Source organism: Littorina saxatilis, linkage group LG12 (assembly GCF_037325665.1).
Source record: "Littorina saxatilis isolate snail1 linkage group LG12, US_GU_Lsax_2.0, whole genome shotgun sequence".
Lineage (NCBI taxonomy): Eukaryota > Metazoa > Mollusca > Gastropoda > Littorinimorpha > Littorinidae > Littorina > Littorina saxatilis.
Window position 1 is genome coordinate 84,271,447 of NC_090256.1, and position 14,824 is coordinate 84,286,270.

Consider the following 14,824-nt stretch of genomic DNA (forward strand, 5'->3'; position numbering starts at 1 on the left):
GTTCGAAAGCTACAGCCAATCGTTATTATATCCCCTTAGGTACAGTTTTATAACGTTATTGGCACATGTAAACAATATGAATTAATTAATGAACGCTACGAATATGGCAGCCTTTAAAACGTGTTTTAAACTTTTTTGCTGACAGCCATTCTTCAGTACTCTATGATTTGTAATTGTACATGTATGGATGTTTTTTTCTGATCAGACTCTGAGCAGGCCTATTACAAACGTTGCACCATTCCACACTGCACGGCAAAAGGAGACGGCATTGACTTCAACCTTGGACCCTTTATGACACAAACAATGCTGGTTATCAATGAGTATATCTTTGTACAGGTCAGTTTCGTACAGTTGGATAGATTTTTCTGTGTATATATGCGTGTGTGTAAGAAAAGTGTTTGCTTAATCAAGAGTTGCCAGTCTTTTTGCGGTGGCTTAAATGTAGTGACCCCAGGTCAGTTACCTCATTTGGATACTGGATCTTCTTGTCAAGGTAACCAATGCATCAAAGTGACCAGTAGCAATACTGGCTGCTCTTCATACTGATACTGCTTTAGGAAGAGGGGTTGAAATGTGTGTGCAGGTGTGAGTGTACACACACAGTGTTGTGTGTCTGTGTGTTTGTATGCTTATATGTATGCATGTGTTTGTATGTGTTCACCTCTTACTTGCAGTGGTGATAGCTTTTTCATACCTCCGATTTCTCTATATTTCTGTATTGCAGCTGCTTTGAAAACGAAATTTGTTCCATGTTCCTGGGAAGCAATTTTCTTTGAAAGCGGAGATGTAGATAATCGGTGTATAAAAACTAACCAGCTTTTTTGTTGTAAGAATACACATACAGTATTTAAAAATAAAAAAAAGTACAAACATGATTCTGGGAACATCTATAGTCTTAGTTTTGTTCACAACCACCATGTTTGTTGTTTAAACTTTTGTGAAAAAGAATTGACTTCTCTTGAAAAAGCATGATGCAGTTTAATTTTCTGTTTGTTTATTTATGTTGACAGAAATCCAATCTGGACGGATCTGAGTCCCACATGATGGTGTCATACAAGAGGGCAGAGTTTGCTCATGCATATTTCCCTGACAACATTGTCACAAATGTAAGGGGCCGCAGTGGGAGATCTCTCCTCACAAGCTCATTTTTGTTAAGGACAAACCGCAATGCTCTCCGATTTGAATTCATGTGGTAGATAAATTGATATACCTCAGTGGTTATGGGGAGAAAAAATGCAAGCTATTGCTTCAAGAATACATCTGTTAGGGTTAAACAAATCAGCGCATTAATGGGGAAGCATGGCTCCCCACAGACGCCTCCACCTGGAGGGCCTCGGGACCCCCCATTTTGATGTCAGAGTTAGGGTTGGAGTCCTTGGACCTCCTCAGGGGAACTTGAGAGGGTTCCAAGACCAGGAGGTCCAAATTCATGTATCTGGAGGGTACATAGTTTACTGACAGATGATCCCTGGAGCCCTCATGTTGATCTTGGCCACCCTTTGACAGTTCTCTGAGCCCTTCACAAAACATGTCAAATCAGTTAGATTTACTTTGTAAATTCGCATTTGACCAGTTGATGTTATGCCACCTTTTGAACTTTCTCTGAGCTCTTCACACAAAAAACCTAACCTTAAGATTTACTTTGTAAATTTGCTTTTGACCAGTTGATGTTATGCCACCTTTTGAACTTTCTCTGAGCTCTTCACAAAAAAAACCTAACCCTAAGATTTACTTTGTAAATTCGCATTTGACCAGTTGATGTTATGCCACCTTTTGAACTTTCTCTGAGCTCTTCACAAAAAAAAACCTAACCCTAAGATTTACTTTGTAAATTTGCTTTTGACCAGTTGATGTTATGCCACCTTTTGAACTTTCTCTGAGCTCTTCACAAAAAAACCTAACCCTTAGATTTACTTTGTAAATTTGCTGTTGAAAGTTCTCTGAGCCCTTCACAAATCATGTCATATCAGTTAGATTTACTTTGTAAATTAGCATCCGTACAGGTGCAAGTGAACATTTTCTCGTAGCAAAACAGTCTGTTGTAGGTCTTTGTTCCTTCTTTATGGAAACGTCAACGTTTCTTCTTGGTAGGTGGCGGTGTGGTTTTCCCTCCATTGTTTTTCTAGATGCCATCTGTGGTACTGTGTTACTTCAGAGCTGATGTCGCTTGACATGCTCTTGTGCTAGCAACCAGTGCTTGTAGATGCATATGATAAACATACAGTCTGAGCACAGGACCCACAGTATGCATCATCATAGAAATTTAGCCTGTCCTGGGCCCTGCTCTTTTCAGGTTCACTATGTTGCGGTACCCCCTCATGGAATTTCTGTTCATTTTGTTCCGTTTTATGTGCATAAAGAACACATGGATGTACAGTTTGGGGAGCCCTGAGAAGAGTTATTAAAAACAATGATACGGTTCAGTAGAGTTGCTTGTAAAGCGTAAAAAGAATTATTCATATCTTTATCCAGTTACTCACGCATTTGCTATCAGGTTTTGCATCGTGTTTACGTTTATTCAACTCTTTGATCAACCAGTCAATCAGTCAGTCTGATGATCCCGAATCTCGTCATCCGCAGTGTGAAGTAGTTATGTTATTGATAGCAGGTAAACGCGCCTTGTACAATCTCACGATTAAGGTTGGAGTCTGTTTCTGACCAAAACGTACTGTATTAAAAGTGATGAGAAAGAACACGATAGAAAAAGCAAGGAAATACCCACATCAAATATTATTTTCTTGTTTTCCCCTCGCCAGGATTTCATGGTGCTGAATGCGACTGAGGGTCAAGTTTTCATGGCCGTCAATCATGGTGACCGCTTAGGGGTCAGCCTCTACCTGTCCGACCCCACCGGTCAGAACTATGTGCTCAGTCTGGCTAATGTCCACCACCGGTCTGCAGCCCACTGGTTTGATGTCGACATTCACAGGGTGAGTTGTTTTGTAGTCACAGGGCAGTACGCTTATTGTGCTGTAACAACTTGGATTAGCTTTGAAATGTTTTGTGAATGCATGACTTTCTTATTGTCAGGGTACACTTTGTTTGCCCTTCTCAGAGTGGAAAAACTTGATTGGGTATTTAACACCATTCCTTAAGTTAGACAAACAAACCCACACACATGTGATTGTGAAGATTGTGTTTTGGAAACTGTCCTTAAGGTAGCCAACCAACCTGTCAACAAAAAACAACAACAGACACTCTGCAACAAGGAACAATGGGAACCAAGAGAGATGATTGTGGATGTAAGCAATTGATAGGTATTCCCCTACAGCATATACTTTTTTCTGATTGTATCTCAAAACATGATATGTCTCTCTATTGGTGTTGCAGGTTGAAGGCCTCAATGGAGTGTTCCTGGCAAATCAGATGATGAACAGCAGCAGCTTGATCCAGAAACCCCTCAGGAGTTTCATCTCTCTCAACAAAGGCGGCTCCTGGATTAACATTACCTCCACACAGAAAGACTGCTCCTCTGTAAGATTTTATCCTCGCACTTTTTCTTGTTAAACAACTTAAAGCCTGTCCATAACTTGGCGAAGTCGACGAAGTCAAGTTTTCGGTAAAACGACTTTGCGAAGTCGACTTCGGGCTTAATTAAGGACCACCTTGATGCTAATGGACAAATTCTGGAACTTCTTCTTCTTCTTCTTCTTCTGCGTTCGTGGGCTGAAACTCCCATGTACACTCGTGTTTTTTGCACGAGTGGAATTTTACGTGTATGACCGTTTTTTACCCCGCCATTTAGGCAGCCATACGCCGTTTTTGGAGGAAGCATGCTGGGTATTTTCGTGTTTCTATAACCCACCGAACTCTGACATGAATTACAGGATCTTTTTCGTGCACACTTGGTCTTGTGCTTGCGTGTATACACGGGGGTGTTCGGACACCGAGGAGAGTCTGCACACAAAATTGACTCTGAGATACAAATCCAGCGCGCTACCGACTGAGCTACATCCCCGCCCAATTCTGGAACTGAGTCTTCAGGGGTTTTACTATTGACGATAAAAGAGTTGCGCCCCATTGAAAGAGACTACACTATTGGCAACTGATCAGTGGAGTCAAGTGATGATGACGATAGTGAAGAATGATGTCTGTGAGCATAGTTTCAAGAGAAGAGGACATCGTTTTGAGCGGACTGCATAACATGTACACCAGAGCTCACAATACACTGTGACGTACAGCATGACGGCTTGCCTCACTGATCAGCGGCATGATTTTGCCTCACTTTTTAAAACAGGCGTAAAAGTTACTTTCAAACATCATCTATTAATTGGCACCACTTAGTTTTCGTCTGCGATGATAATTATCTCACGACCTTAACACTTTGCCTCCTGTAGTTTTGCATACTGTTGATTTTTTCATTTTTGAACTCCTTGATATTTTTATGTTTGTTTAGAGGCGTTGTACACTGAAAGAAGAAGATTTGAATGTGATTTTTAACGCTTTGCCAACAGGATAAATGTGCCATCCTTCTTCGTCTGGATATGGCCAGCTTTCTACACAACTGGATTCTGTCTGAGGAGAACGCCCCAGGATTCCTCATCGCTCATGGTCACTATGGAAGCAACTACGAACACGACTTGAAGAACATGTCTGTCTTCACCAGTGTAGATGGGGGAGTCACCTGGGATGAGGTGATGTATCGTGCAAATGGGGTTGAAAAACGTAGGAAAACAAATGTACCCTTTGTCTTAGACTCTGTAGTTTGATTTTTAGACAGCTTCAAAGTTCAATCTTTGTGCCCGTGCTTTATTGGTGTTACTTACAGTACACTTATACAAGAAGACTATTTACCAATTAGTTTGTACCTGCTTAATTGATTGGAGATTTTATTTTTGCTTGTTGCTTCTGTGTACAGTCCAGTCTGAAAGGAGTGTACTACTTCAACATTCTGGACCAGGGAAGTCTGGTGACGGCCATCAAAACGGGACAGCAAGAACTCACTAATGTTGTACAGTGAGTCTCTTTTCTTCTTTGTCCAGTGTAGATCTTGTGCTGTTGATTTAAGTGGAAACATTATTGTTACGGACTTGCTGTGCTGGTTGTATGACTGTATTGGTATGTGTGTGTGTTGGAGAGTCTGAGTGTGTGTTAGGGTGTGTGCGTGTGTGTGTGTGTGTGTGTGTGTGTGTGTGTGTGTGTGTGTGTGCTCAATCGCATGTGTGTGTGTGTGTGCATCCAGGGGTGTGTGTGTGTGTGTGTGTGTGTGTAGTATGCATTAATCTTGAATATTTACAGCTCCTGAGAAATTATTATGGTCTGGTGATGTAAGCTATGACACACGTGAAAAAGGATGCTGACACATGTGAAAAAGGATGCTCCTGTTTATTGTGGAATGTGAATGAAGTTTGCATAGAGCTGATGTTGTTCCAGCTACTCCTCCAATGAAGGAAAGAACTGGACGCAGGTGACCTTTGGAAAGAAGAAAGTGATTATAGACGGAGTTCTGAATGAACCAGCCATCAACACTCTAGCCGCAACGTGAGTCTCTGTTTCATTTCTTTGTGCAGATTATTTTTTATTTGCCTTGTGTGTGTGATTGCCAAGTCAGTCCTCAGTGCTCTGGTTGTGGTTGAAAAAGACATTTGTCACTCTAGTACAGTGGAACCCCCCTTTTAAGACCCCCCAATTTAAGACTTCCTCCATTTTAAGACCTTGTTTTCTCAGACTTTCTGTTCATAACCTGTGTAAATTTACCCCCATTTTAAGACCCCTCCTTTTTAAGACCTGACTTTTTCAGATTGTTGGAGGTCTTAAACGGGAGGTTCCACTGTACAGCTCTGTAGGCGTGTGCGGTTTGTGCAGTTATCACTGCGCCATCAAGATTATCTTATTGTTTGTGGCTCACTCAACTGTTCTGCAGCTGTGACTTGAACCATGCATCAACTTTTGCCAGTCGCATGTGAAAGATTTTATCGTTTCAGTTTGAAAGTGCATTCTTTTACACTCAGACAGAGAGGGAAAGAGAGAGAGACAGACAGACAGACAGACAGACAGACAGACAGACATACACCTACCTGACCTACCTGACTGACTGACTGACTGAGTACTTTTTGTTTCTGTGTGAAGAGGAGGACAGCTGATGTTTTCAGTGAAGGAAATTTGTTTTGTATGAAGATGAAGGTGTCTGAGTGTTGCACTGAAGTGGGCGGTGTGTTTCAGTGTGTACGGCCACGAGAACACCAGTGCAGCATGGACCATGGTCAAGCTCAATTTTTCCCAGGTGTTGACCAAACAGTGCGTCAACAAAACAGACTATGAGTATTGGATGCCTGGTGATAACGACAAAGTAGGTGTTCTCATTTTCCTCTTTTTACATTTAGTCAAGTTTTGACTAAATGTTTTAACATAGAGGGGGGAATCGAGACGAGGGTCGTGGTGTATGTGTGTGTGTGTGTGTCTGTGTGTGTGTCTGTGTGTGTGTGTAGAGCGATTCAGACTAAACTACTGGGCCGATCTTTATGAAATTTGACATGAGAGTTCCTGGGTATGATATCCCCGGACGTTTTTTTCATTTTTTCGATAAATACCTTTGATGACGTCATATCCGGCTTTTTGTAAAAGTTGAGGCGGCACTGTCACACCCTCATTGAGTCACTTGAGAAAAAGTGACTCTATGTAATCGGTCAGTGTTAGTCTGTCCGGCCGGCCGTCCGGCCGGCCGTCCGTAGACACCACCTTAACGTTGGACTTTTCTCGGAAACTATCAAAGCGATCGGGCTCATATTTTGTTTAGTCGTGACCTCCAATGACCTCTACACTTTAACGATGGTTTCGTTGACCTTTGACCTTTTTCAAGGTCACAGGTCAGCGTCAAAGGAAAAATTAGACATTTTATATCTTTGACAAAGTTCATCGGATGTGATTGAAACTTTGTAGGATTATTCTTTACATCAAAGTATTTACATCTGTAGCCTTTTACGAACGTTATCAGAAAAACAAGGGAGATAACTAGCCTTTTCTGTTCGGCAACACACAACTTAACGTTGGGCTTTTCTCGGAAACTATAAAAGTGACCGGGCTCAAATTTTATGTGAACGTGACTCATTGTGTTGTGAATAGCAATTTCTTCCTGTCCATCTGATGCCTCATATAATATTCAGAACTGCGAAAGTGACTCGATCGAGCGTTTGCTCTTCTTGTTTTTCAATTAAATTGATTGAAATTTTGGCAAAGCAATCTTCGACGAAGGCCGGGGTTTGGTATTGCATTTCAGCTTGGTGGCTTAAAAACTAATGAGTGAGTTTGGTCATTAACACGGAAACTTGTAATTAAAATTATGTTTTTATTAAACGATCCAAAAACAATTTCATCTTATTCTTCATCATTTTCTGATTCCAAAAACATATACATATGTTATATTTGGATTAAAAACAAGCTCTGAAAATTAAGAATATAAAAATTATGATCAAAATTAAATTTCCGAAATCGTTTTAAAAACTATTTCATCTTATTCCTTGTCGGTTCCTGATTCCAAAAACATATAGATATGATATGTTTGGATTAAAAACACGCTCAGAAAGTTAAAACGAAGAGAGGTACAGTAAAGCGTGCTATGAAGCACAGCGCAATCGCTACCGCGCCAAACAGGCTCGTCACTTTCACTGCCTTTTGCACTAGCGGCAGACTACGTTCAGTTTCATTCTGTGAGTTCCACAGCTTGACTAAATGTAGTAATTTCGCCTTACGCGACTTGTTTTTCACTTAAAATTGCCAAGTGTCATGTCACTCCTGAACGTGGAAGAGTTTTTGTTTTAGAGCAGTGAAAGGCTTGGCATCACAAGATGTTTGCTGTTGTTTTTTGTGAAAATGCTGAAGAAAAATGTATGGTTTGCCTGAAAGAGTGCATCAAACTGCTTCCTAGGGAAGGCCCTGTAGTGAGTGACCTCTTGCTTGGAGGAACAATTTGAAGATGATAGTATCACAATGGCAGAAGCTGATTACATGTCTCCACAATTTCCACAGTATGATTTGTCGATTGGAAGGGTAAATGTTCTGATGTATTGCACTGTTTGGCTGTGGTCTGATTGCATTCATTTTCACTGGCTGTGGTCTGTAGCATTCATTTTCACTGGCTGTGGTCTGCTTGCATTCATTTTCACTGGCTATGGTCTGATAGCATTCATTTTCATTGGTTATGGTCTGATAGCATTCATTTTCACTGGCTGTGGTCTGATAGCATTCATTTTCACTGGCTGTGGTCTGATAGCATTCATTGTCTGCATTTGCAAATGTTATGTATGTGTTTGCAGGACTTAAGTGAAAACTGCCTTCTGGGCCAGGAGCTTGTGTATTGGCGTCAAAAGAGAGATGCACAGTGCTACAATGGCGAGGATTTTTTCAGACCGAAAATAAACCACACTTGTCCTTGCCGTGATGAGGATTTTGAATGGTGAGTCTCAGGATCTTGAAAATGTGTAATTCTGTCAAAGTGTAAACTAACTTGTTGGTGCCTTAAAAAGCTATGTCAACCTTTGCTTTGCTCTGTGTGTGTGTGTGTGTGTGTGTGTGTGTGTGTGTGTGTGTTTGGGCAGACACAAAATGAACAGAACAAGAACTTACCTATGCCATGTAGCATTTTAAAGGACATGTTTTCTTGCTTTTCCATTGTTCTGGTACCGGTTTGGGTAGTTTTACATTTGTAGCTTTAAAGTGTAACACGGGAAAAAACACTATCTCAAGCAAAGGGAGACTTAAAAATAGGCAACATCATCAACAACGACAACATAGAAGAAGAAAAAGGAAAAGAAACGGTGATCAAGGAAAGCAAAAAAGAGAGATATAACAAAGACAGACCACTGGTTAACCAATAGTCTTTTCATGTTGTGTGTATATTGGTTGCAGTGACTTTGGCTTCGCAAGGGTGGGCAGTGACTGCAAGCAGGAACCATGGTTTAACGACGCCTACCTGGCTCCCAAGTGTACCTATCCGGGCAAATTCAACAAAAGTCAGGGGTGAGTGTACAAACCATGTTGGCCTTAACCTTCTGGTTTTTTTGGTTTTAGATAATGTTTTGGCAGCACAAAGCAATCCCCATACAAGAACAGTTTTCGCATAAGGGCAGTTTTCGCACTCAGGCGTGTGAACACAAATGATGAGCTTTATAAGTCCAATCTTTCAAGCTTAAGCATTTTGCCTGGAATCTGTTTTTGTCTTTCTTGTAAATACAGCACCTCTGTCACATGAAGATTTTGCATCTCTCCGTTTTGAGAAAATCTTGTAGATGTGTTAGTCAACAATTTGAAATACACATATATGCACGCACTAACACACACACACACACACACACCACACCACACCACATACACACACACACACTTACACACATGCACTTATACACACGCACTTACACACACACACAAACACACGCACACACACACACACACACACACACACACACACACACACACACACACACACACACACACACACAGACACACACACGGACACACACACACACACAACTAGTACAGTTACCTCTTTTCCCTGAAAACATGGCCAGGGGGAACAGGAAGGAACCGCCATTATTCTCCATAGGAGAGGGTGATTCAGTCCAGTTTTTGCGGCATTCTGATCAGCTTTTTGATTCTTTCTCTCTTTCTGTTATCTGAAGAGCTCTCTTTACTGTGTCTTTCACCACACATACAGTAGCTTGTGTGCATTTAAGGTATCGCAAGGTGGGATCAGACAAATGCACGAACGGTGTGGAGAACCAGGGTAAATACAAGTATAATGACAACGCCACCTGCCCTCTGGTGGCACCAAGCCACTTGCACCTGTATGTCAACGTTACCCTTGTTGCAACTGGGAAACCCATCCATTTCCATCTTACTCAGAAAAAGGTTGGTACTAACGCTGATGTCGACTGCTGCACTAATGGAATATGCCTGCCTGATAAACAATGTGCTGAAATAACTCTGTCAGGATTTGCAAGCGATATGGAAGAGTAACACCCTGCTTTTCTTGTACACGTAGGAACCACGTGGTCGACCTGTTAAAACCATGATTGCAGCGAATAACTGACTCCGATGTGTATGTTATGCAGTGTCCACTTGAAATTATGCCTTTTTTACGAAAATCTGTGCACTGGAGTCATGTTTCACTGGTGATGGCCTGCAGTGATCACTAAGCATGTGTGTCAGTTTTCTGAACTCCCGTGACCTCAAGCAAAACTTGCATGACCTCAGGCAAAACAAATTGTCATCATTTTCACGAGTTTTCATTCACAAGCACCTGGGAAATAAATCTCATGTTCCCCGGGGAATAAATCCCCGGTTACCATAGTTGCAGAAAGCCCTATTACATGGATAATCAAAAGCAAACCCAATAGAAACGCTCGAGGATTCTTCGGCTCTTTTCATTGGCGTTTCCCCAGACCTAAACAGACGACAAGACACTGCTTTGCAAAGTTCCAAAAACAACTGGCAAACTGGCAAAAGTAAACAAAAAAACCAAAACTACTTCAATAAATTCGTCACAAACAAATGAAACCTACCGATATGTTATGTCTTCTTACAAAGTCATGGAGTGCGTGTATCTGTGTTTCGATACACAGACGTTCGGAGAAACACGAACGTCAAGTTCAAGTAAAACGACACCTGACACACACATTTTGACTCGTGCACAAGACGTTGTATCGATAAACGAAGCACAAGTAATAAACAATAATAAAAGCAAAGAAAATAGCAACACGATATGCAAACATCTAACAAAGCCGAGCAAGCAGAATGACAGGTCTAATGAAAAACAAAGAGGTACCGAGTCGGAAACAAGATCGCGATTCTTTCCTTAGCTGCACGACGCAAATCTTCTGTGACCTTTGACCAAACGTAGCTTCCACATTCGATCACCGTGCTCAGCTTAATATTTACAACAGAAAGCCGAGGGGGTGCATCCTCAAACCTGACATTCATCCCAACTCATTTAATGAACTCAAAAACACAGAAAGTTGCTTTCACACGCCATCTTTGATTGCCAGTGGTTATCAAACCGGGACCCGTGTGGCTACCAGCACGGGACCCGTGTTTCAAAGCATGGCTCCCTGGGTTGATTGTGCACTTGTTTTCTCACTACCAAAATGATGACAAAAACGATGTTTGATAGTTTGTTGACAGACCAGCTTTTTTGTCGGTCCTCGGGGGGCATATCGACTTTTGTTTCATATTTATTGAACGCGGCCTTCGGCCTTGGTCAATAAATATGAAACAAAAGACGATATGCTCCCCCTCGGACAGACAAAAAAGCTGGTCTGTCAACAACCCATCAAACATCTTATATTGTCGGCTATCACTTGGGGCAAGCGATCATTGCCGCAACAGATTGTAAACTGATGTGTATATTTTCTAAAGAAATGGGGTCATATTGAGCGGACATTGCATAACATACACCTGTGATCGTGGTTTTAACTGTACAAGAAAAGCGCAGCGCAACTCTTTCACAACAATTTAAAATAGGGAGTTATTTCTGCAAAACGTCGATTTACGTGGTGGAAAAGTCATGCATGTGAAAGTCCACTTTTTTTCTTTTTTTTAAAAAATTGTGTACATGGGAGCTATAAGCCCTGAACACAACAAGAAATCTGATATGAAATAGAGTGAAAGGTTTGTTTGTGAGAAGCAAATTTCATACCAATGTTTTACTTATTTGCAAAATGTTCTCTTTGATGCAATGTTCACAGGTTTTATTCAAGCCTGATGGGGTAGTCAATATACGGATTTGAATTGTTATGCTAGATAAGTAAAATTCTTGAACATGGCTAGCTTGGATGGGTGGGTTTTACTTTTTCATCTTCTGTTTATTAAGTATGACTTTTGCTGTTATTTTGTCTTATTCTGAGTATACTTTTGTCGTTATGCTGAGGATTTGAGCAGATATCGTTTTTCTTTCTGTTTATATGCCATGCTTGATACTATACTTAATTGTTGTGTGTATGCATAATAACACAAGAAATCTAGTATCTGGTTATAATTTATGCTTAATTCAATCCATTGTACAGCTGGTGTCAAGTTGTTAAGCAGCACTAGGCTGCAGGAATGGAAGATTTATTTTTTACTGCAAATTTGCTGAAATGGCCATTGTTAGAATTTTAAGCGGTCCTTAACGTCACCTTCCCACCTAATGAAAATTTTGTGTGTGGCTCTGCTGAAATGATGGCAACATGCAATTTGAAATACGTTTAGTTTTTAGCCCACTTCCAACATGAAACGACATCCTTGAGGCTGAGTGTACTGCGCTGTAAGGCCGAGTCCTGTTACCTTGTAACTTTATATGTCCAGGGTTCCATCCACAACAGCACAATGTATGTGTGGAACTACAACGGAACCAAGAAGCCAAAGATTGCAGGACTGGCGGCAGCGCAGTCGCAGGTTGAAACCTTTGCCAAGCCTGGAATTTACTATGTTAACGTCACAGCCACCAACACGAAGGGGTCAAACACCTCCGATCTCATCCGGATCAGAGTGGAAGGTGAGTTTCTTTTGCATCTCTTTTCCTCCATTTTTTTTTTTTTTTACAAATTATTGTGTGTGAATATTGCAGTTTTCAACCAGCCGTGGCATATTAGAACCTGTACTGTATTTTGTGACGCACTTTCAGTGTCTAAGCATTCAAGAACCCATTTTCTATGCATATTGTTTTCTCTCCAGATCTGACGTTTTTGCTTTGCACATTATGTATAATGCTAAAAAGAAGTAAGTGTGAGCAGAAGTCTTGTTCTTTATGTATTCATGTCAATTCATTTTGTGCTGTAAGACCATATCTCAGCTTTTTTGTCAGGAGTTATTTAACACTTTCTACCTCACCTGGTTTTTTTTAGCTGAGACCAGCTGTGCTGCAGCAGGTCACTCAGAATGGTAGTAACTGTGTAGTAACTGTGTATTGACACGATGGAATGCAGGCGTTACAGGAAGCGACTGAAGTGACTGTGTGTACGGATATATCCGTAGCAGGCCAGATAGAGCCATATAAGTGTGTACGGATATATCCGTACCTGGGAGACAATGAGTTAATCATTTAATGTTTTCCTTCCCGATACAAACAAAAAGTGGTGTTTCTTTTCCTCCATGATGACACAGTCACTGGTCACAGTTCTTGGCAGCTTCTTTGGTCGGAAAAATATAAGCTATACAACACCTTAGCTGACAAGGTACCCTTCATAACTTAAAGAATGTTGCTGTGCTCTGCGTCAGTAGATAATGGTACAGTGACTCGCACCTGTCTATAACGACCACTGAAGGGACTGTCACTGACCAAATGTGACAGGTGGTCGCTATGGAAAGGGGAACCTTATAGCAAGATAAGATAAGATAAAATAAAAAAAACTTTAAGGTTCATTTTCATTTTACATAAACATGGAAATTTGTCTTTTGGCACCACATCGCATTTTTAATAACACAAACACACAATCAGACAGCATAATTGAACACAAGTACACTACTAAGATCAACTTATCACATGAGCATTTAAACAATGAGCATAATACATATACATCACAGTCACTTCACTGACGCTCATAAACACAGCGCACGCAGACATAGCAACAATGAGCATAATATATATACATCACAGTCACTTCACTGACGCTCATAAACACAGCGCACGCAGACATAGCAACAATGAGCATAATACGTATACATCACAGTCACTTCACTGACGCTCATAAACACAGCGCACGCAGACATAGCAACAATGAGCATAATTATAATTACATATTACTTACGCCGAATCACATAATTGCATTGACCCACTTAAGATGCTTAGGTTATGATAAAAGCTACCCCGTCTAGGTATAAGGGGAGCAACCCCAACTAAAAAAGTGACTGCACCAGCATGACTGACACCCTGGGTTACGTCCCATGTAGCCTACTACGTCATCAATGGTGCTGGTCACGTGATACCCCTTCAATCGACTACTATCACTCAAGGGTGACGGTTGTGTTCGCTTTTGCTCTGGCTTGTTTTGTGTCTACGGCACCCACCGGCCTCGGCCCCCGTCTACTTCTTGCTGGCTTGCAGCTGGTGAGATCGTTCATATTTTCTTGTATGTTTTATTGCTTCTGCTGTGAATTTCACATGTCCGTTGGACTCTGAAGTTTTCAGCAGTTGTTTGGCTTCCTCACGGTCGCCATTTGCATTAGCACGTTGTCTGGCTTCTGTTGTTTTAGTCCGTGTTTGGTCTATTAACGCTGTTGTAGCTTGCTTTGTAGCTGCCGTCGGTAGCTTTTACGCATGTGCTTTTCTATTGCTTGCTTACTTCTGAAATGTTTGTGTCTGTACGGACTTGATTATTTTCAGACTTGTGGCTTCCTCCTTGGTCGCCATGTTTAGTTAGCATGTTGTTGTTATGTTGATTTTTTCGTCCGTACTCGGACGCTTAACTCTTCGTATAGCTAGTTGTTTAGCTGCCTTTGGTAGCTCCTAACTGGTTTTAGCTGCCCTCTTTGCTGGCTTCTGAAAGGTTGGCGTCCGTTCGGACTTTGCTAGTTTCAGTTGTTTGTTTATTTTTCTCTCGGTGCTTACATGGCCGTTAATGAGAATTAGAGGGAGCTAAGGCCGAGGGTTAGGGCTTGGGCCCTGCTAAGCTCTATCCCTCAGCGGCCTCTTCTTTTGAAGAACTCCGTTGTTGTTCATGTTGGCACAATTTTAGGCAATTTTTTACGTTCTGTGCCGTTTTTCTGTTACGGACGATTGGCCGTCTGGCTCTCAGCCGTCCGTATTGGCCTCTAAGGCTGTCGTTTTACGTCTGTTTCGGCTCCAGAGTCTAGGGCTCTGGGGTCTGCCCTTATCTTTTGCTTATTTCCAGAAATGGATTCCCTCGTTCGCGAG

General features: G+C 41.4%; 1 protein-coding gene across 2 annotated transcripts in view; it reads left to right on the top strand.

Moving 5' to 3' along the window:
* The window catches only part of LOC138983001 (VPS10 domain-containing receptor SorCS2-like), a 59,139-nt gene that overhangs the window by 18,773 nt on the left and 25,542 nt on the right, over nt 1–14,824 (top strand). For both annotated transcript variants that reach the window (XM_070356393.1, XM_070356394.1), the window contains exons 7-18: nt 206–336; nt 1,011–1,106; nt 2,757–2,930; nt 3,331–3,474; nt 4,455–4,634; nt 4,859–4,956; nt 5,374–5,481; nt 6,163–6,289; nt 8,253–8,392; nt 8,845–8,955; nt 9,669–9,843; nt 12,277–12,466. In XM_070356393.1, the coding sequence (XP_070212494.1) occupies nt 206–336; nt 1,011–1,106; nt 2,757–2,930; nt 3,331–3,474; nt 4,455–4,634; nt 4,859–4,956; nt 5,374–5,481; nt 6,163–6,289; nt 8,253–8,392; nt 8,845–8,955; nt 9,669–9,843; nt 12,277–12,466 (1,674 nt within the window). The remainder of the gene's footprint in view (nt 1–205; nt 337–1,010; nt 1,107–2,756; nt 2,931–3,330; nt 3,475–4,454; nt 4,635–4,858; nt 4,957–5,373; nt 5,482–6,162; nt 6,290–8,252; nt 8,393–8,844; nt 8,956–9,668; nt 9,844–12,276; nt 12,467–14,824) is intronic.